Here is a 21,116-nt window from a genome sequence, read left to right on the forward strand (position 1 = left end):
TCACCTGTAGAAAAGTTTACTGAGATACTGCTGAATGAAATGGAGGGATAATCGAGAGGAGAACTTTAAAAGCGGGGAAAACGAGTAACCGAAAAAGGTTGGTAAACACGCAAGGTGATAATTGAGCAGGGTTTAACACAGGACAGAATGCAGACTCTGAACAACTGAAACAAAGCCATAGAAAAGTTGTGGAAGAAAAATTTTACATCGCAAGGGGAGATGGGAATTTAGGCCAGGACAGAAAAGGCAGCCATGGGAGAAACTGATGACTTAGAGAAAGAATTTTAATTAGTTTAGCATGTGGGATTTTAACAAGCTTAGCAGAAGTCAGGAGGTAGTTGCTCAGACTGTGCTATCACTATGTGTATGTTATCTTAGCTAGAGTTGGAGAAGGATCTTTTGACGTATTGTCACCATACCAAGGTTTTAGGCTGAAGTAGATATGTTCTTTGTATCCCTGTAGAGCCTAGTTACTGATAAGCTAGACTTTCAATTACACTGTAAATCACTCCCTATGCTAGCTGCATGCCGAAGGTCATTTGAAGTAATAATTATTAAGGCATCTGTAAGACAGTATTCCTGTTATCTCAAGCAGCGTCTGTTTTCTTTAAACTTACAATGAATGAATCAAACACAAGACATCACGGGAACACCCTGCTCTGAAGTTAATGGTATAAAGGAGATTGTTATACTCTGTATTGAGAGAGTCGGGTGCCAGTGGAGATCGACACTCACTCTCCTTGGTAGCAAGTAAGAAAATAAACTGCTTTGAACGGGAGCTGCAGTCTAGTCTCATTATTAGTTAAGCAGAAATAAAAATTTCTACAACAAAAGTTGAGACACAGAAAGAGGCCATTCAGTTCATCATGTCTGTGCCAGGTTTTGTGAAGGATGGATGTCTAGCCATGACAAAAAGTAGTTACAGTTTAGGTAGTGGTGAAGGGAAAACAGAAGCAGAAGTGAACAATGTTGAGAAGGTCAAAATAAATCAATTTTGCAACAGATGGAAAAATTTGTTTGAAGCTGAAACTTGAGCCAAACAGAATGCCAACAGTTGTTGTAGCCTATGGACTAAGCAGATCAAGCCTATTCTACATGTAAACATTGGGAATAAGTCATGGTTTCTGAAATAAATACAAATTGCTGATGCAGACACAAATCCTTGATTTAAATTGGGATGGACCAAAAAGCCAGTGATCCAGTGATCCAATCTGATACCACAAAATCAATAGTTCTGTTTTACGTTCGGCCATGAAAATAACCCAAATTAATTGTTAAATCTGAAAAATTCAAATAATCGTACATTTGCAGAAAACAGTTGCCAACTTGCCAGGCTAAAAATTTCCAAAAACAAAAGGGAATAAAAGCAGGATGCAAGATATATATTCTTTTACCGCAGCGTGAAAAGGAAATGAGCTTGTTCATTGTGGGCCCTGTGTTGAGGTCCTATGTTGAGTTCCTTCTTATACAAGTAAACCAAGTTTTGAATTTATTCCAACCTTTAATTTAAGATAACTTCTGTAAAACTGTGCAGGCAATTAGTGATATAAAAGAACTATACCTTCTTTAAATCCAGAGAAATAGGTGACATTTCCATGCTCCTACAAGGTCTCAGTTTGATTAGTGAATGCACCAAGACTCCGTTCCAGGGGTCAAAAGCCATTTTGTAGGATGGCTAAAAAAGAATAACCAAAAGAATAAAACCTTCCACACTCCTGAAAGACAACTACCAGTTTACCTGCTCGACAACGCAATTGATTTGACGCTTGGTCTACTGTCAGCCTGTGCTGTTCCGAGAGCCACAAAACTCACCTTTTTATATTGAACTTTTTTTTTGTTTTTTTTAGAAAGATAAACAGTTGAGCTAAAATTTTAAAATTTGTAATTCAACCTAGGTGACAGTTCAGCTAAAGTTAGTTAACACAAGAAATCACATACTAGACTAAAGAATGTAATTCAGATAAATACCGGACACTAGGAACAACTGAGTTTATATCATAAAGAAATCCATGATGCATCACTGATAACATTCATAAGTCATCAACATTCTACAGTTATACATGTTGACCAGGATGATACACTAACAATTTGAAGCATCTTTTCTATGAAATACAACTGAGACTAATTTACAACACTTTCGCAGAAATTACCCTCTACAAGTGCGAAAAAGATTCTTTCTACTGATTCTTACTGGCTTTTGTACAGTAATGTAATACAGCTCAATGGCAGCAGAGTTAGTATGCTCTGGCCTACCTGGATTTCCATTTGTGGCACCAGTTTTAATGGCAGCCCTGTGCCAACCCTATACCATCAGTTACATGTTTATCCAAGCCTGTCAGGTCACAGATTTGACCACATACTTCAAACTTCAGTAAGCAGTAGTCTTCCCTGGTCATACGTCTGTGTGTAGAGTTAGCAAGTCACAAGTTTATCATTTAAATTGTTGTGGAGATTTTATGAATTCTCTCTCTCTATATTTTATATATACACATACACACACACCCCTGTAAGCCTATATGTTATCCAGTTTTTGTCGTTCTGTTCAAGGTATACATGCTATTCATGAAATTTAACCTCAGTATCAGTGCAATGATTGAAGGATGGGTAGATCAAGGATACTTCATTACAGTTATTAATGAAAGGTCATAGGGAATGCTTATTTATCTGGTGACCTTTCATTAGAAAAGACTTGAAATGTCAATTTCCGATTCCCTTCCACAGTCCCAACCTGACCTAAAGAGTATGTCCTGCATTTTCCGTTAAATATCTTGCTTTACGATTACTGTTTAATTCCCTTCCCTTTCCGGTCCAGGAATGTCCTCCTCGAAGTTCTGTTCTCCTCTTTTTTTCTTTCCACTGGTGTTACTTGATCTAAGTATTTTATCTTTGTTTTGTTTTAATACACTTTCTTGGTTCTGTAATATCCATGCGCTGTGATGAGCTAAGTTTTACCAATCTTTGAGGTTGTAGACTTGATTGCCGAGCCAGCGTGTTTGATTACAGACGTTTCGTCACCCTGCTAGGTAACATTGTCAGTGCGCCTCCGGTGAAGCATTGGTGTTCTGTCCCACTTGTTATTTATATGCCTCAGTTTGCTGGGGTGTTTGGCATTCACTTCTGGTTCTGCTTTTCAGTGGTTTGTATATCAGGTCCAGTTCAATGCGTTTGTTGATGGAGTTCCGGTTGGAATGCCAGGCCTCCAGGAATTCCCTGGCATACCTGTGTTTGGCTTATGCTATTATGGATATGTTGTCCCAGTCGAATTTGTGTCCTTCTTTGTCCGTGTAGTGAGACCAGTGAGAATTGGTCATGTCTCTTGGTGGCTAGTTGGTGTTCGTGTATCCTTACTGTCAGTTTTCTTCCAGTTTGACCTATGTAATGTTTCTCACAGTCCTTGCATGGTATTTTGTATACTACATTAGTTTTATTGGTTAGGGGTATGGAATCCTTTACATTCGTCAGCAACTATTGCAGGGTAGTTGTTGGTTTGTGGGCTATCCTGATACCTAGGGGTCTGAGTAGTTGTTTGTTCATCTTTGATATGTCTCTGATTTACCGCAGGGTGACTAGTACGTCAGGCCATGTTGTCTTCTTGTTGAGGTCTGTCGCGGAGGTAACGGTGGATTGTGTTTTTTGGGTATCAATTCCTTTTAAAAACTCCAAGTGCTCCTGTTCTACTTTGCGCAATTCTGGCTTGCTGCAAGGTGTTGTGGCTCGTTTTAATAATGTCCTGATGCAGCTCTGTTTATGGGTGTTGGGGTGGTTGCTGGTGTAATTAAGTATCTTTTCCATGTGTGTGATCTTCCTGTATAAGGGTGTTGGGCATAGCTGGGAAGATCAGCAATTTGTATCCCATCCTGAACTGTACGTGAAACACAGTGCCTTGCCAGGCCATCTCAGAGAGCAGTTAAGAATCAGGGATGGGGGGCTCTGATGGTGGTGGTGGTGGAGGCAGGGTGGGAGGGGGCATACGTAGCCTTGCAATGCAAAAGGATACAGGTAGCTGTGCTATAGCGTGTGCTTCATTAACGCGAATTGGCTGTAACGCAATTGATAAATAGCGGATGCTGTTTGTGTAACACAAACTCACTGCTGTACAGGTATAGCGATTTCCCTATAACGCGATTTTCTACGGTGATTTTCTATAGCGCGAGTTCACACAAGAACACAACTATCGTGTTATAGGAGAACTACCTGCATGTGGCATTGCAGGACCACTATTTAGGTAATGATACTCAGAGAGGGACTTTTTTTTTTTACAAAGCATCAAATAGGATCAAATGAGAGAAAATGGTTAAAAATGCAAAAATTCATTAAAAAAAAACTAAATCCTCTGGATTACCACCCATCTTTGCAATAACCTAAGTTTATTTCTTCCAATTTGATACCATTCCTAACTTCATTGGTTAACCGTGTCCCCTTTCCTAGACTCCGTCTTCCTCACTGGGATGTATTACTGCTGGGAGCCATGAACTACTTTCTTAAATGTCTGCCTTTTTACTGAATGCACCTTAGAATTTGAAACAAAATACATGAATTAATGGCACAAAAAGGTTAACAAGTACAATTACACAGACATGGTTATAGATGAGATCAAAGCTGGGCGTCGCTTTTTGAAAGGAAGGCAGGAAAGAAAGGGTGGTGAGGTAGGTTTGATAGAATGAAATGGAATAAATATGAAGCAGGAAATGGAGTTGGACAGGAAAAACTTAAAATAGTTATAGAATATAGAAGAGTACAGCACATTACAGGCCCTTCAGAGCACGATGTTGTGCCGAATTTTTACCCTAAACCTAAGGTCTATCTAACCTCCACCCCTACCTTATACTATTATCCATATGCCTAACTAATAGCCACCTAAATGCCCCTCTCCGGCAATGCATTCCACGCCCCGACCATTCTCTGAGTAAAGAACCACCTACCTCTGACGTTTCCGCTATATCCACCTTCACTCACTTTAAACTATGCCCCCTTGTAATAGCTACCTCCACCTTAGGAAAAAGTCTCTGGCTGTCCACTATCTACACCTCTGATCATTCTGTACACCTCTATCAAGTCACCTCTCATCCTTCGTCGTTCTAAAGAGAAAAGCCCTAGCTCTCTCAACCTTTCCTCGTAAGACCTTCCCTCCATTCCAGGCAATATCCTGGTAAAAATGATATGGGTGGAGATAAGAAATAACAAGGGGAAGATGATACTGGTGGGAGTAGTCTTTTGGTATTCTTAACTGTGATTTGCCCAAAAGAATGTTAGCAGCATGTATTAGAGGATCAAAAAAGCAATACGTCCTGCAGTAAAAATCAGCCTTAATTAACAAGAAAAGTGGGGAGATCATCTTAGGATGTGATGGATGCCAATATATTGAATAAATTTAAGGAAAAGGTAGATTTTTAAAGTCAGCGATAGGCTGAAGGGTTATGGAGAGGGAGCAGGAAAGTGGAGTTGAGGCCAAAATGAAGTCAGCCAAAGTCATATATTTAATATGAGTGAATTGCCAAATCCTCCTCCTAATTCTTATATATCACTGATTGCAATAAGCAGATAGTAATATGCACGGACTATTACCTCGAGTTGTACTTTAGTGTGAACACTGAAGCAGGATGCACTAGCCACCACAGAATGCTTGCCTGTCAAACTAGGGCTAAATATTAAACTCAGTGGAGGAGCTCTCCAGGTATTGAAGTGATCCGTCAAGTACAAAATGAGCATCCCTGCAGCATCAGAGCTCAAGAACTTATCAGCCGACAGCTCCATCAGTTTGCCAGTACTGTTTCCTTAATAACTGATAGTCAGCCAAATGTCACTCTACTTTTTACCTCCCGATTTATAGCTACTATTTAAGTGTTTCTTGTATTCTCTATGTTAAAGTCAGAAGCAAAATATTTAATCATTTCACTCACCATTTCCTTATTATTCACTACGAACTCCCTCTAATATTCACTCTCCTGAACAGCAGCACTCATTTTCTTTTCTGTTCGTTTATAAACTCTCATTATTCACATCTCTGCAGAGTTCCTCAGGGTGGTGTCCTCGGTCCAATCATCCTCAGCTGCTTTGATGACCTTCCTTCCATCAACAGATCAGGAGTGGGAATGTTTATTGATGATCACAGAATTTTCAGCACCATATGGAACTCCTCAGGTATTACAGCAGTTTATGCCCAAATACTGCAAGACCCTGGATAGCATCCAAATTTATCCAAATCTAATCATCACCCCTTCACATTCAATAGTATAACCATCCACGAAATTTTTCACTATCAACATCCAGGGGGTTAACACTGACAAGAAACTGAACTGGACTAGCCAAATACATATCATGGTTAGAACAGCAGGTCACAGGCTAGGAATCCTGCAGTGAGTAACTCATCAACTGAATAACCCAAAGCCTGTCCAACATTTACTAAATGCAAATCAGCAGTGATGGAATACTCGGCACTTAAAACTTAACACCATCCAGGACAAAGCAGCCTGCTTAAATGGCACCACATCCACAAACATACATTCCTCCACCACCCATTCTCAGTCACACAGCGTGTATCATCTATGAGTTGCACCGCAGAAATTCACCAAGGCTCCTTCAGCAGCACCTTCAAAGGATAAGGGAAACAGTTTTGTGTGAACACCAACACATGCAAGTTCCCCTCCAAGCCACTCACCATCCTGTGTGGAAATATCTGTGTGTCAATATCCTCAAATTCCCTCCCTAAATGCACTGTGGATCTACTACAGCAAATGAAATGCAGTGGTGCAAAAAAGCAGCTCACCGCCAACTTCTCACAGGCAACAGAGGATGGACAATAAATGCCGACTGAATCTGCAACACCCACATCCCATGAATGAATTTTTTCAAAAAGTAGCTTCTCCTAGCTCTAATTTCTTTCTCCTGATCCATTTTTTGTCATTTTCTGATATTCTTGGTATTTTGTCCAATCATGTGACCCAACACTCATCTTTGTGCAATTATGTTCTTTTTCCTCAAGTTTGATACTGGGTCCTCTTATCAGAATTTTTCTTTCTAGTAAGAATCAAGTTATTTTCAGTATTCTGAAATATCCCTTGAAATGTATGCACTGCTTCTTTATTGATTTATCTCCTAGCCTAATATTCCAATTCACTTCAACTAGTTGAATTTACACTTCAGACACTAGCCTTAGATCTATGCTTCTCCATTTCAAACTGACAGTAAAATTCAATTGTTTGTGGTGATTGCAACCTAGGGACGTTTTTACACCAAGGGTCATTAATTGATCTTGTCACATTACATAATACCAAGTCTAATATTAACTGTTCTCTGGCTGGTTCCAGAAAAAATTTTTGGAGAAACACAATCTCTGAAGCAGTCTAGGAACTCCTCATCCAGTCAATGGCAGTCAATTTCATTTTCTAGTACACATGACATTAAAATCACCCATGATTATTGCTACCCCTTTATCACAAGCACAAAAATACTACTTCTTCTATATTTTGCCCAACACTGTATGTTGTTGTTAGGGAGTCTGTAGACCACCCTGACTAGTGACTTGATTCATGCACCAATCCTCATCTCCAACAACTGATTCTTTATCCTAACCTCTTTACTTAGATTCCTATTTTTCTGAATATTATATACCCCTTAATATTCTGGATCCAATCCTGGTCATCCTGCAACCATTTTTCTGTAATGGCCATCAGACCATACTTACTTACTTCAGTGTGTGCTATTAGTTTGTTGACTTTGTTATGAATGCTATCTGTCTGCATTCAGATACACAGCCTTTAGTTTTATCTTTTGGCAATATTTGTAACATCTGATCTTAACTGTTGGTATAGTCTTGCGTGTACTCTCTGTCCCTTTCTGCCATTATTCATTTCCGATTTTACTGATTTTCTCTTGTCTTGAAACTACCTCTTGATTTGCTACATCTACCCAAGCTTGATCTCGGATTCCCGTATGTTGTCTAGGTTCGTCCCATTGCCTTCATTGATCTCACCCAAGCACTTGATTATGTGATTAGAAACAGTCTGTTCAAACTGCAGAAAATTGGCACCCCTAAACTGGCTCAACATGATTGCCTATTGCCATGGCAGGCAAGGTCACAGAGACAAGGCAACGTTGGAACTCAGATGCACCATGGAGCCAAACGGTGTATACTGCGAGTAATATTCTGTGACATATTCTTCACGGTGTTGCTGTCATATGGCTTAAAGTCATCCACAGTGGGTATCTACTCTTATGCTGGAACTGATGGAAAATGGTTTAACTCTATTTGCCTATTACTCAAATCTAAGGTACATCAAATCCTAAGAAAGTTGCTCTGCACTGACTATACTGTACTAGCAACCCACACAAACGATCAATTTCAGTGACAAGTGAACAGGCTCACACACATTTGTAAGAGTTTGGCTCAGCCATCAATATGAAACATTACGCACTAAAGTATTGTTTATATTGCCATGTATCAGCAATGACAATCAGTCCCTGAAAGTTTTTGATAGGGTCACATATATAAAGCTTCACAGTCGGCAGCAATTGATCACAAGGTGCAAAAACAGGAAAGCGGCCGTGCTCTCAATCCAGCAAGACAGTCGGTGGTGGTTTAACCAGAGGATCACCACACCTCAGGCAACGGGAGAGTTTGAGAAGGAGAATCTTTATGGCAAGGTCAGCTGGTACAGAAATTTAACCCATGCTGTTGGTGTCACTCGCCAGCTGTCCAGCCAACCGACCACTGCTAAAAGTCAATGGAGACATTGCAAAAGTTGCAGCCTTATGGCTGAAGAGGAGTGTGTGGAATAACAGCAATCTTAGCGAGAACATCCACAAGTCTACTAAACCTGCATTCTTGGCATACTCCTTCAATGGTGGTTAGATCTTCCAGCAAATGTTAGGCAGGGCCAAAGATTCACTGTCTCCAGTGTATCCTTGGCAGTTCTCAGCAGGTCAAAGCATTCAACTCAGACGCTCTTTCTTCCCACTGCATTGGGCTCTCAGCTTCATTTAATCTATTGAAATGAACATTGATCATTATCTTTGAGGGTTTCATTTTTGGGACATTTTGTACAGATCTGCAAAGCCTGTGATTGTTGCATGAATACTGGTGTCTGGCCACTATTCCACTTTCATTTGATGCTCTTGATCTGCAGTCATCATTCTAAAAGGCACAATGCATTTATTATCTTTAGACTTGATAATGCCAACCTGTTGTTTGATGTAGAGTTATCTGGTGCAAAGTGATCAGAATCATTGGTCAACATCTCTCCAGTGGCCTCCAATTTATCGGCTTGCTTTACTTAGTTTTAGCTAACACTTGCATATACAATTCAGTTTCTTGCTGTTAAAGCACCGCTTTCCCGTGCCAAACATGCTTTCTTTTCTTTCGTGTGATGCCATCTGTAATACTCACTTCTTGTACACTGGCTTTGATCTTGCTGCTGGCTGTTCTGCAAACATTTCTTACGTTCTTCTTCGAAGATGGTGTTTTCATTCAGCCTTCGATGTCTCTGATTCTTGATTCTGTTTCTCTCTACAGATGCTACCAGGCCATTGTAAGGCATGAAAAAATACCTTTCGCTTGCTTATTGATGTACTGTGTTTTCCTCTGGCATTTGAATCAATTGCTTTTGACCTTGTAGGCGTATTAGGTTATGGAGAAGCATTTATGAGGCCCCTTAGCTATCACAAAACTTCACTGAGCAGTAATTTGTAGGCAGATCCCATGGGATTTGTCTCAGTGACTACTGTACGAAATATTTCTTCTACCAACAATACTTCTCATTTCTGGCATTATTATGATACAAGGTTAATTTTTAATCTGCAGCACATTTGTTAGATGGTGGGAAAAGTGCCCACACCTCCATTTATAGCTGTTGGGCTTCCTTTATCTGAAAGGAAATTGCCTACATTAATCAGTCTGCTCACTGACTGCCTCAACTGTCAAGCTATCAGGAGGACAGCACCTCACTGAACTAAATGGCAGCTTGATCAAAAAACCTGATTTCTCCAAAGCAGAACATTGATCGAGATAGGCAAAAGGTGCTTGGCAGTGCAGGCTGAACAGGTCAAAGCCAGCACTGCAGCTCCTAGAACTTGGCTAAATACTGGAATGAATGTAACTCCTCTTCAGATCTTTTCAATCGCTACACGGTGCTAAATGGAAAACCAGCTGAAAGTAAGTATACCATTGGATATCCAATTACAAAGAAACGGTTACTTCAACTTGCATGGTGTAAAAGGAAAGATCAAATAGTTCTACGGTTTTAACAGAGAGAAGAAAGCAAAGATATTTTGAGTGTTGCTGAAAAAAATTACACATTTTGTTGAAGCTTTTCATTTTGCACTCATCAGGACAGTTCACAAGAATTACCAAAAGTAAAAGGAAAAACAACAATTACCCTGTATGAAAGGAACTGGTAGAGGTGCTGCTATTGAGGATGTACCAGTTAACAATGACTGATGGTTAAGTGGAAAGCTTGATTTAAAATTTTAAACAAGACAGATTGTCTCTGATTGGTCAGGGAATTGTCCTGAGAAAATTAAATCAGAAACTGGCTGTCATCAAATCTTGTTGAGTTGAAACAAGCAGTGTATACAAGTTATTTCTGTCTGCTAAAAAAAGGCCCGATTTATTAGAATTTGAAATAAATTTTGTACATCCCTTGTAATTACATAATATCAAATAAGCATGAATTAAGTGAGAGAATACGAACACATACCTATGTTTTAAACAAACGTTTCATGGCCTAAAATAAATGGCAAGAACTACACTCTATTTCACAGGTAACATCCTGAAATGACAAAAAGAGGGGCAGGGGAGAAAGGTCACAAGTTTCTACATGAAATAATAACTACTTTTCAGTACACAGCTGTGGATCATAAACTTTCCACAATTAAAAATCATTCTTCTTGAATAATAAAAAAATTGATAATGAAAATGGTACATGAAACAAACCACTGTACTGACCAATCACCTCAATAAATTGTTTGAATAAGCTTGTGAATAATTTATTAAAAATTACCTGTTGTAAATTAAATTCAAGTTCACTTTTTGCGTTCAATGGATCTGGATTTAGAAACTGTAGGAGTCTGGAAAGTAATTGTACAAATGATTACAATGGATACACTTAACTTAGCAATGATCCATACTTTATACATATTTTTATAATATTAAAAAAATATAAATATAAAATATACACACACACACACATATATACATTTATAAAAATATAAACAAATATGTGTGTATATATAAAACATAAAATTTTATGCCAACCCCCCATTCATCTTTAGATAGCAAAAATGCAAGAAATGTATTTAATCTTCAGCACAGTTATCCATTTGCATGAATATACAATTAACATTATCTTCTCAGTTTTGCAGCTACAAAAAAAAATGCCATTAACAAAGAAGATCACTCTAAATCGCTTCAATCTCAACATGGCATTTGAACACATGAACAGATGCACTGTATTCAAGCTACTGGAGAAAACTGGCTACGCACCAAAGCTGCTCAATATGATCTTCACTTTCCACAATGAGATGAGGAGTAGGGTTGGCAGTAATGGAGTAACATTGGAACCCTTTGGAATCAGCAGTCGAATTAAATAACATTATGATCTGGCATGGACCTGGCATTTTTATCACCCGAGTACTTCAGGTCATCTCCAGAGGTTAGACACCAGAACTAACGGGAAGCTGTCAAAATCTTACATGTCTGAGCTTCAAAACTGAAGTGTGCCAAGTCCGCACCAGAGATTTTCACTGCACTGATGCTGTCACATTCCATACCAAAGAACACCTTCAGCAGCAAATGAAGAAAATTCCTCATGTCTGTAACGAGTTTGGTTTGACTCTATTGGTATCTAGAAAACCAGATGAGCCAGGACGTTGCCATACCTCCAGCTATCAGCACCGACAATGTGGCCCTGTAACATCAAAGTCTAAATCCTCAGCACATTCCAACAGTTGAGAGTTCTGAATAAAGGTCAATAATCTGAAATATTAACGGTTTTCTCCACAGATACTGCCTGACCTGAATTTTTCCAGCACTTTTGTTCCCAGGTCTACAGTAGTGAGACATGCCAACATATGACAGACAAGAGAACAGACTGGATATTATAGACTTCCAAACATTAATAACTGTTCATGGATCAAATAAATCAATGAAAGATAAACTTATACTTAGAAAGCAGCAGCAATAACTCTGTCTGGAATAAACTATTAAGGGACAAAGACTGTCACAAAGATTCAAAGCAATTAGTCATGAATGAGAAATTAAGAAGTTGAAATTATGTAAGCAAATTTCAGGAGGTCAGCAAACAGTGCCCCTTCTCAGCCCTCTGTCTGTGACTGCAGCAAAGTTGGAATAGAGATGGCCACACCAGACAGAGGTTTGAGCCACACAGGCAATGCTTAGCCCAAAATAGGTCAGGTCACAGGACTATCTAATGAGATGAAGGCAGCCACACACTCAATATTTTAGAATTTCTATTATTTTCTGTGGAGCAATGCTTGCTTGTGAAAAAAGGCATTTTGCCCTTTCTTTCTCAAAATGTATTGTTTGTTTTCCAAGAACATGGATTCCCTGTCAAGTTTGCATCTCACACATGTTGGAACCTGCCTTACTTTACCTACATGGTTATCATTCATATGTTCTGACAGAAGTGTTGCCAGGCTACTTAAACACAGCATAGTAGAACTGATTCTCTCAACCAACACATGCACATGATCAACACGATATGCTGTATAGCTTACAGAAGCAAAAAACCCAGCCAATTTTATTCATCCTAAACTCACTGCACTGAAACCAATTAAAGCAGCTTTTATATGTTTTCAGTCTGTTCAAAGTAGTACAAGGATCAGATTAAGAATTGTTCATGACTCAGTTGTTCCATGGAAAAACTTCCTTGGTAATTCTAGAAGCAGATAACAAATTTCAAATGAAGGAAAACTTTACTCTCATAGAATAGAATTCTATTCCACTTATAGTACAAATAAGTATAAAATTCTATAGAATAATATAATTGGGATTTTACCAAGTACTAATCCTGGAAAATGGCATTTTAGTGTGCAAATATTTATTTAATTGTTAATAAATGGAATAAATACATAACTTCTAGCAGCTGGTATTTCATCACATTCCTGCATCACTGGGGAGGACTCCCTGTCCATCCCCATTTCATCATGAAGGTAAAACCTAAGTTTAAAAAAAAATCATTTTAATTCTCATCAGAGGACCGGTAAACAAGACATGGCAGGAGATTCACCTAAATTCATACCCTGACAAGTAGAAATGGAGATAAATGGATGTTGAAGACGACATTAAATAACATCAAGATGACAAGGAGCATGGTACATTAGGCAGGTCAGCATTGGATTGAAAACATGATTAAATTTTTTGAATCAATCCATTTTGGGGGAACCTTACAGAGTATGTATACATTAAAAGACGGAACTTTAAATGAAGAAGAGAGAGATACTTTGGAATATGTTTAAGGGGAAACATGACAGAACAAAGCTGTAATGGTCAGTCTATATGAGTCAACAGTTAAGTGGTGTTAGGTACTATGCAAGGTAAGTGTATCGGGTGCTGTAGCAGGGGTGTTTTGGGTACAATACAAAAGCTGTTTTTTCCCTTTTCAATTTATGAAGGAGTGTTGTGGAACTAATAGAAACATACTTTTACTACATGTTTAAAAATCTTTCAGAATCATAGAATCCCTACAGTGTGGAAACAGGCCCTTCGGCCCAACAAGTCCACACCGAACCTCAGGCCATCCCACCCAGACCCATTCCCCTGTAACCGACCTAATCTACACATCCCTGAACAATATGGGCAATTTAGCATGGACAATATACCTAAGCTGCACATCTCTGGACTGTGGGAGGAAACCCACACAGACACAGGAAGAATGTGCAAACTCCACACAGACAGTCGCCCGAGGGTGGAATCGAACCCAGGTTGCTGGCGCTGCGAGGCAGCAGTGCTAACCACTGATCCACCGTGCCGCCCCGTTTGAATTTATGCACTAAGTGTATAGTTTGGTTTATTCTTTTTATCTTCATTGCTTATCTTAATAAACTTCTGTTTTATTTTTAAAGCATAATCTACAGCATTGCGTGTTTATGTTTCAGGCAAGGACCACTTTGTATCTCATTTTGTTTTGGCATTGACAATCTATCAAGCCAGGTTTCAGTCCGGGACCAACGTTGGCCGGTAATAACATCAGTCATGATTAACATATAGTAAGATACAACCTGAACAGATTGTGTGTAAATGATTTTCATATATCTAAATTTCAGTTGCAAAAGTTTCACTCATGCTGAATATAATCAAAAGGGTTCGAGCGAAGTGACATATAGACAGAGTTAGGTGCCATCAACGTTTCTAGTAGCTGAAAACATACCATTTAACTCATTCTGAACAGATGTGCAATAGCAATAACTTTTTAAAAAAGCATGCAAATCAATTTCCATTACTTCATACTGATGTTAATTTATCAACGTTTTACACTATTTTCAAATGTGAAGTACAACTATATAATAAAGCTCAGAAACAGATATTATCCCTGTCCTTTTTCTTCCGTTTTAACAGAACTGGATGAACAAAACACATTTCCAACAGGCTCATAGCTGTTAAATAATTATCCTTCACAGCAAGAAAGCTGAATTGAATGAAACATATACATACCTTGCTCTCTTGCAATTTAATTCTTTTTCCAAAGAACAAAGAGAAAAGGTTGCGAGTGACTCAGTTGATTTTCTATTGGACAACGATACAGCTGTCTCACTGTATTGTTTGCTCATACTTTTACTGGATATGCTTTCTTGGGATTGTAGACATTGAGCAACTGGCTCTTGGTCAGCAGGACCTATAGAGACAGGTCAGAAGTTCGAATATAGCTAAGTAACAATAAGTAAACAGAACACAGAACCCCAAAACCAAAAATAAAGACTTGCAATTACTTAGTGTCCTCAATCACAAGATTATAAGCACTTTATTAGCAAGAAATATTGACCAGAACACCAGGAACAATTCCCCTGCATTCATATTATGAAGGCATATTCAAATATTAGGAGGGTGTGGGGACATAGGTATTGGAATACAGGCTAAAATTCCAAAATTTGTCAAAGCCACAACTCAAAGTTGGCAGAAGTGAGAATGATAGGAAATCAATTGCAAAAAGACATAGATAGAACAAAGGGCTGACATGTGGCAGAAAATAGTTGATACAGAAAAGTGTGAGGCAGAAGGGATAAGCAGAGCAATACAGACTTAATGGCACAATTCCAAGAAAGTGTACAGAGATGGAGGGATCCAAAGGTTAATGTGCATACAATTTGAAAGTGTAAATGAATAAGGCATTTGAGATTTTGGGCTTCTTTAATAAAGATACTGAGACAAAAAGGACTTAAGTTGAATCTTTCTAGATCTAACCAGACCTTTGCTTAGGCTACAATTATAGAGTATTGCATCCAATTCTGGTCACCACATTTTAAGAAGGATGTGTGTCCAGAGGCGACTTACCAGAATGGTTCCACAGATGAAGGGGGTTTTTAACCATAAGGTTACACTGGAGAGGCTGAAGTTATTCTTCTTGGAATAAAGGAAAATGAGGGGAGATATGATCAGAAGTATACTCAATTCTGACAGATTCAGAGAATACGGAGAAAGAATAGGACATCTCATCAGCAGATGGTTTAAGAACAAAAAGTTGAGGTTTTGGACAAGTGATACAGTGAGAGGTGGGGAGAAAATATGGGGAACTTTTGTTTTTAAACTCAGTGGTATGAATTGGAAGTGGTTCACATTAACAGGTCAAATTTAAATACAAAAGTAATCAGTGAAGGAAATTTGATCATAAGTGAAGGCGTGTAACCAAGTAGTATATAGTCTTAAAACAGATGCAAGACTTTGAGAAAAACTGCATTTACAAATGCCTTATACTAATTAAATATGAAAATAATTTCAAACTTTTAGAATGAAGACAGAAGGTTTGTAAATCAACAATGTAACAGACTAGTCAACAGCCATATCTTACCTTGCTTTAATACTGTAAGAGCACTTCCTTGCACTGTCTCAGACCAAAGAGCTAATGCTGCATGGCCTACATTCTTCTTAGCTGGCACTTCCTTCTTTTGGTATAGTGCTGAAGAGATTGCTGATGCAGAATTCGGACTTTTCACCATGTCTTTCGGTGAAACGTAACACGCAAAGAATTTTGCTACCAAATCATCATTCAGACACACCTATAAAAAGAAAGATTAACAGCTTATCCAAAAAGACTTAAGTCTCCATTTAAATAATATTGAGCACCTCGATTCTTCCTGCCAAAGTGCCTAACATCACATTTTACACATTATATTTCATCTGCCAAGTTTTTGCCCACTCGCTCACCTGTTTATATCCCTCTGCAGACTCTGCCACACACAATGCTTGCCTTCCCATCTATTTTTATGTCATCCACAAACCTGGCAATAATACATTCACTTTCCTCATCTAAATCATTGATATATGTTGTAAATAATTGTGGCACTAGCATTAACCCCTGTGACACTTCACTAGTTACAATTTGGCATCTTGAAAATGTCCTTGAATCCCAACTCTCTCATTAGTATTTTCCAATCAACACCAATTATCATGATGCATTTGTTACCCTCTAGTAGAACTGGACTACCTCAATCTTGATTTCTAACTCCATTTCCACGAATAATGCCACGTGGCAACATTGCCTCAACTATCTCTCTGTTCTCAAAAGTAAATCTAATATCATATTTTAAGTTATATCAATAAAATTTTTTTAAGAAATAAATTCAGGGAGTTGTGGTGAAGCCAGCACTCTTAAGGAATATAGTTTGCATGCTGTTGTGAAATTATGTACTGCTTAATATAAAAATATAAAAAATTAAATTGAACTCCAGTGTTTAACTATCTGACATTTATTTTGAGAAAATAAGCATCAGTGCATTTACGATTGGTTAACTGCAAGCCTAATTCCAGAATGATTTGTTTTCACAATATACCAGACAGACTCATCAACATTCACCCTCATGTCACCTACCAAACTATGGGCAGTTTTAAGCTGCAGTCATTAAATCCTAATTGAGGCAGCATCATTTAATTAGTTTAGGACCCTTACACTTGGCTTTTCAGGTCAATAGCCGAGGTTGTCCAGAAATAATAGGTTTTCCAATTCTGTGAAATGTTTCACCCAAATTGTATGGATTTTGTAACTTTCCCTTTCCTAATCCCAATGGATTCCAAGAGTGAAAGTATCTATTTTAAGTCTATTTATGTAAATTCTAGCATATTTAAAACCAAATCTAAAACATCCTATAGTCACTGATGAAATAAAACAGTGTACAAACACTATGTTGGATTAGCCTCGTCAGTTGAGATGTAACTCTTAACATTTAAACAGTCCGGATACTCACTCTGGATAGCTCACTCTGTCAGCATCAACAATTCACCACCTCAATAGGTGCCAATGACAAAAGGTGCTGCTTAAAACATTTAAAGAATGGCAACCTGTTTGAAGGGTAAAAGCACAAAATCCCTTTTGCCGGAGCTGTTTGCTTCTTTTTAAAAATTGAGTTTCCCAATTAAAAACTTCATAATTCTTGGTGACTGTTCCAGACTGAAATATGCAACATCAATGACATCTGCAGTTTTCTCTTTGGATCATTCAAACTCCTACAATCCCTTTTGAAGCCCCTGCTCCTTTTAAGAGAAGATAAATGAATTTTCTTGTCCCTATCCCACTGACTGCCATATGCAGAATCGCAATCATCATGTTTTCAAGAGCATGGTCCCCATTTTACACAGTCTTTGGACTGGCATACCTGTTGAGTTTCTCACTTACAATGTACCCTGCACATAGCGAGTAAATTATATTGATATCAACAGACCAGATATAAACAGACAGGATTATAATCACAAGAGCAATCTCATTGCATCAATTCAACAAAAGAAACCAAACAAAAATATTCTAATGATTAAAACAGAGGTAATAAACTGGTCTTTTTTTCAAAATGCAAAACCATTTGCATTAAAAAAAGTTACCTTTTCATCATTCAGAGAGAGGTATAATTGAACTGCAAAGGTATCCCCAGTCACACCTTGTAATTTTGCTTCAGCTACTTCAGATTCTGTTATAGACAATAAATAAATTCCCACATGTAAGGCAACAATCATATTTTAAACTATTTACACTGTACATTGCATCACAGTTGTAAAACCAAAAGCTTTAAAACTACATTTACTACCACACTCAGGGCCTTTGGGCTTCTTAGTAAGATGCTGACTATCATAGATTCAAAAGTTAAAAAAAAAATCTTGTTTTGTGGACAAAGCTATGGATATCTGGTGAAAAGGACATTCCATATTAACTGCTTAAAACACAATGCAAATACAAATCACCAGCTTGAATCTGAATACTCAGTTACAATACTAGTTCGATTCATTCAAGACTGTTCACGCACAATCAAAGTTTTGGAAATGAAAGTTGCCTGCTCGAGAGTACCATAGGCTGCTCTCTCGTTACTCTAGTGGTGAATTTAATTAGAGAGTCACTATACCTCAGGTGAGGGGAAAGGTTAAGACGACAGGGAGGTAATCTTCACTGGCATGGGAATTGAACCCACATCGTTGCAGTTACTCTGCATTGAAAACCAGCTGTAACGAAAAGGAGGTAACCTTACCTAGGGACATTTTTTGGAAATACTGTATTGCGGCACTGTCCCATCTTACTGCTGGGCTGTAAAGTCACAAAAGAAATGCAATTTGCATATTTAGTAATAGAACAAGATTATAAATCAAAATACAGAGAGAGGAAAAAGTTAAGAAAATATTTTAAAGCCATTTCCAAAATTCAGTGTTACTATATGGTATGTTTTTCAGAAATAATGTAAAACATTTGTGAAAACATTTCAGTAACAAGTGTACATCAGCATATAGATTCTTGAGAAGGTTCAGAACATTTTAGAGATTATTCTGGAGTATTGGAAGATACGTAATTTCAAGAACTGCTGTCTCCCACAAATGTCAAATACATACCATAAGAGCATTCAACAGTCATCAAATTATGGCAGCATGTGTTTTAAAAACTGGAATTTAGTCCCACTTATGGTAGATCCACTATAAACTTTTGGAAAAGGAAAACAATTCCTTTTATGGACTGAATTCTGGCAAAAGCCATCAAAATCAGAACTCTACCTCACTTCCAAGGAACTTGTTGGAACTGCTTGGAACTTGTTTTCCCACTGCTTCCTAAGTGACTAAAGCATGTAGTTTACTCCTAAATTGCACAATACCTTGGCTTTTCAATTCCATTCTTTAAAGGAAGGATGGATCTATATCCTGAATAGAGGTGGCATTGGGAGGAAATTCTTTTGATCACAGACTGTCACCATTGCTACTATATTTATAAGTACATGTGTCTGTAAGTCAGACGTTTGTAAATGGGGGGCCCCCTTGTAAACACTTTTCTTTATGGATTCTGAGCAGTGACCTTAAGGCCCCAAGCCAAGTTAACCATTAACAATATTAACCATCTTCCAGAACCTACAGACAGCCCATGAAGAAAATCATGAGAGCTAAGCTAAATAAAATAAAGCATTAATATATACAGGTTAGGACCATCTTTTGATATTGATCATTGGTGTTGGCTTTTAAAAAAAAACTTACCAAATGCATTCATTAACTGGTTATTACAATTGATTTGCAACACCTGTGGTTTTTGGGTGTGGATTTTACTGTAATATCAAAATGTATATAAAGATGTATAGGTTAATTGACATTTTTCAATATTGACACATACCCAATTTTTGCTTTCTCTTCACAAACATCAATGTGCAAGGTCAATGGCTGTATGCCAAACAATGTAAACTTTTTAGCACGGTATGGCAGCTTCCAAAAGGCATCAACTGCTCTTCGTACACTGAAGAAAAACATGTGTGTTGATCAGCATTTTTTCAAAAAGTCACACAAGTAACACTAAATCAAAACAAGTTATGGTTAGTATAAAGTTTACACTGGTAAAGAGGCAATGCACTAAAGAACTATATATACAGTCATAAACATGGTTCTATCTAGCTATACAAAATTAGTGACCATCTTAAACACTACTTCTACTGTGTCTAAACCTAACAGATAGTCATTGGTGCATGCAAATTTGAAAAATATTGCAAGAAATTTATTTGCAGTTAACATAGCAATAGTTTTAGCAGCCATAAGAAATTATACAGCACTTTCATTTATTAAAAATGGTGATAGAGACAGAACAAAATTGCCCGTTAAGCCCATTCAGTTTCTTTGGTTATATCTTATACAGTTAGGGCAAAATATTTAATAGCAAAGTCACAAGACTAATGCTTTAAAAAAATGTTTTGTTCCAAGCCTTTTGCTCCATATACAAAAGATCACATACTTGTCATAGACTCACAGCATGGAAACAGACACTTCGGATGACGTTGAAAGAGCTAGGGCTTTTCTCTTTAAAATGACCAAGGATGAGAGGTGACTTGATAGAGGTGTACAAAATGATCAGAGGTATAGATAGAGTAGACAGCCAGAGACTTTTTCCTAGGGTGGAGGTAGCTATTACGAGGGGACATAGTTTTAAAGTGAGTGGAGGTAGATATAGGGGAGACATCAGAGGTAGGTTCTTTAATTAGAGAGTGGTCAGGGCATGGAATGCATTGCCGGAGAGGGTAGTGGAGTCGGCCTCGTTAGGGGCATTTAAGCGGCTATTAGATAGGCATATGGATGATAGTATAAGGTAGCGGTAGAGGTTAGATAGACCTTAGGATTAGGGTAAAAGTTCGGCACAACATCGTGGGCCGACGGGCCTGTACTGTGCTGTACTGTTCTATGTTCTATAAACCAGTCCATGCCAACCAATATCCTAAATTGTGTTTCATCTCTTGGATCAAAAGATCAGTGCTGACGGTTCAGCAGATTTCATTGTTACGCTGATGTAGGCAGAACTTCTGTGTCAACCTACAAGTTGCCTCTTGGATGATTCTTTTACTTGCAGAACCATAAATGATTTGGTTATGGCGTACTTTGGGTACTTCAATTTAGTGACATCTTCAGAGCATTAGAAACAAGTTAGGTAAAAATGTAGAAATATTCCATA

The 21,116-nt window shown here is 38.0% G+C and overlaps 1 protein-coding gene across 7 annotated transcripts in view; it reads right to left on the bottom strand.

Annotated features, from left to right (window-relative positions):
- Positions 1-21,116, bottom strand: part of tdrd12 (tudor domain containing 12) — a 124,002-nt gene that overhangs the window by 85,248 nt on the left and 17,638 nt on the right. For 6 of the 7 annotated variants that reach the window (XM_048605530.1, XM_048605534.1, XM_048605533.1 and 3 more), the window contains 8 exons: positions 19,797-19,916; positions 18,679-18,734; positions 18,041-18,126; positions 16,020-16,227; positions 14,669-14,849; positions 13,091-13,174; positions 10,998-11,064; positions 1,562-1,675 (listed from right to left, as the gene is read on the bottom strand). In XM_048605530.1, coding sequence (XP_048461487.1) covers positions 1,562-1,675; positions 10,998-11,064; positions 13,091-13,174; positions 14,669-14,849; positions 16,020-16,227; positions 18,041-18,126; positions 18,679-18,734; positions 19,797-19,916 — 916 coding nt within the window. The remainder of the gene's footprint in view (positions 1-1,561; positions 1,676-10,997; positions 11,065-13,090; positions 13,175-14,668; positions 14,850-16,019; positions 16,228-18,040; positions 18,127-18,678; positions 18,735-19,796; positions 19,917-21,116) is intronic. The other variant, XM_048605531.1, reaches the window with a different exon arrangement.

Source organism: Rhincodon typus, chromosome 15 (genome assembly GCF_021869965.1).
Source record: "Rhincodon typus isolate 14 chromosome 15, sRhiTyp1.1, whole genome shotgun sequence".
NCBI lineage: Eukaryota > Metazoa > Chordata > Chondrichthyes > Orectolobiformes > Rhincodontidae > Rhincodon > Rhincodon typus.